Source organism: Penaeus japonicus, unplaced genomic scaffold, assembly GCF_977035675.1.
Source record: "Penaeus japonicus unplaced genomic scaffold, GWHDUDI00000001_assembly GWHDUDI00000010, whole genome shotgun sequence".
NCBI lineage: Eukaryota > Metazoa > Arthropoda > Malacostraca > Decapoda > Penaeidae > Penaeus > Penaeus japonicus.
The window spans coordinates 7,975,214-7,977,713 of NW_028234412.1; the positions used below are offsets into that span (position 1 = coordinate 7,975,214).

General features: G+C 32.9%; 1 protein-coding gene across 1 annotated transcript in view; it reads left to right on the top strand.

Moving 5' to 3' along the window:
* LOC122259282 (uncharacterized) overlaps nucleotides 1-2,500 on the top strand; it is a 29,730-nt gene that overhangs the window by 20,578 nt on the left and 6,652 nt on the right. Inside the window, exon 2 of the mRNA XM_086540394.1 lies at nucleotides 583-755. Coding sequence (XP_086396520.1) covers nucleotides 667-755 — 89 coding nt within the window. The 5' untranslated portion in view covers nucleotides 583-666. The remainder of the gene's footprint in view (nucleotides 1-582; nucleotides 756-2,500) is intronic.

Here is a 2,500-nt window from a genome sequence, read left to right on the forward strand (position 1 = left end):
CTCTCTTTCTCTCTCTCTCTCTCTCTCTTCTATTTCTCTCTCTCTCTCTCATTCTTTCTTCTCTCTCTCTCTGTCTCTCTCTCTCTCTCTCTCTCTCTCTCTCTCTCCCTCTCCTCTCCTCTCTCTTTCTCTCTCTTTCTCTCTCTCTTTCTCTCTCTTCTTTCTCTCTCTCTCTCTCTCTCTCTCTCTCTCTCTCTCTCTCTCTCTCTCTCTCTCTCTCTCTCTCTCTCTCTCTCTCTCTCTCTCTCTCTTTCTCTTTCCCTATAACTCTTTCTCTTTCCCAATAACTCTTTCTCTCCTCTTTTCTCTAACTCTATCTTTCTCTCTATCTATCTATCCATCTATCTATCTATCTATCTATCTATCTCTCTCTCTCTATCTATCTATCTTTCTCTCTCTCTCTCTCTCTCTCTCTCTCTCTCTCTCTCTCTCTCTCTCTCTCTCTCTCTCTCTCTCTCTCTCTCTCTATCCCTCCCTCTCCCTCCCCTCCCTCCTCTCTCACTCTACCTATCTATCTACCTATCCAACCCCCTATCCCTTAATTAATCTCTCTCTCTCTATCTCTTTCTCTCTCTCCTCCAGTTCGATAACGACCTCGACTGGATCGGTCTCTGGCCTCGCACCGGGTCATACAAGCGCTTCACCAACCTGGATGACGTCACGAGTATGGTGACCTTGGATGAGAGTGTGAGGCCGCCGGAGGAACCAGATCTTCCGCCACAGCCACTCAGACCAGCACCAGCCCCGCCGCCAAGGTTTGTCAGGGACTTGAGTCTTTGTGGGGGGGGAGGGGGGTTGTGGGGTTTGGATTCTTTTTTGTTTGTTTATTTGATTTTGTTTGTTTTGTTGTATATCAGCTATTTAGTTATTCGTTCTGTTGCTATTATTGTTGTTATTATCATTTTCTTCTTTTTTGTTGGGGGGGGAATCGCTATATGTATATATTTGATGTATTGTAATCTTGACTTTCAGTTTGGTCTTAATTTACATCTAACTGTCTGTTTACTAATGAGTTAATTAGTAATGATTAGGTATCTCTGCCAATAATACCGTTATGTTGATTTTCATATTTATTTTCATTCAAGCTATTTGTGACTTTCATATTCACTTCACTCTCTCACTCACTCACTCATTCTCTCTCTCTCTCTCTCTCTCTCTCTCTCTCTCTCTCTCTCTCTCTCTCTCTCTCTCTCTCTCTCTCTATCTATCTATCTATCTATCTATCTATCTATCTATCTATCTATCTATCTCTCCCTCCCTCCCTCCCTCCCTCTATCTCTCTCACTGATCTCGATCGCACATTTTTTCCTTTTATATAAAAGAAAGAAGAAAGAAAAAAAGATTTTCCTCAAAGGCATTTTCCTCACATCACTAACGCGACCTCTCTCGGGTACAAAGCCGCCCATTAATCCTTATTCTCTTATGTTTCTCTTTTTATTATGTATTGTGCAACCTCCTTCTTTGAATCATGCCATGTGCTACTTTATTTCTTTGTAAAAAAAAAGGGAAAAAATAGAAAGGAAGGAAGGAAAAAAATTAATAGTGTTCTTCCTTTGATTAATGTCTTACTGGATGAGGGATTATTGTTTTTATGTGTTGCTGTTTATGTATTTGATTTTATTGTTACTGTTTTTGTCATTGCTATTGTTATGATTGTTGTTGTTATTATTGTGATTATCTTTTTTTTTTTTTCTTTTTCATCTCTTTTTTTCTTATTGTAAATCATCAGTGTCATTTATATCATTGTTTTATCATTATCATTATCGTTTTTTTTATTACTATTATTATTATCATTATTATTATTAGTTGTTATCATTATTATTATCATCAATATTATCAATATTATTGTTATTATCATTAGTAATATCTAGCATTATCATTACTTTTATTATCATCCTTTTTTATCATCATTATTACAACTATTATTGTGATTCTTATTCTCATTCTTATTCTCATCATCATTATCATGATTATCATATTCATACTAAATATTGTTATCATTATTAACATTATTATCACGTTTATCCTTAAACATGATCATTATCGTTACTGCCTTTATCATTGGTGGTATCATTATAGTTACTATCATAAATGTCATTATTACTATATTTTTTGCTACTTCAAAATATATTCCATAATGATAATCTAGTTGCCTACACCATGATGATAATGATAAGAGGAAGAATGAAACGAAAAAAATATATATATCATCTTATCATCATGATTATCATTATCATTATGATATCATCAATATCATCATCATTATCATAATTATTATTTTACTTATCATTATCATTATTTCTTTATATTATAATTATCATTATCATTCATATAATCAAAATTCTTATGATCATTACATTAATTTTGTTACTAATAATGTTATCAGTATATGTTTCAAAAAAAAAAAGAAAAAAAAAAAAAAAAAATATATATTTATATATTTAAAATATATATATATATAATATATATATATTATATTTATATATATATATATGTGTGT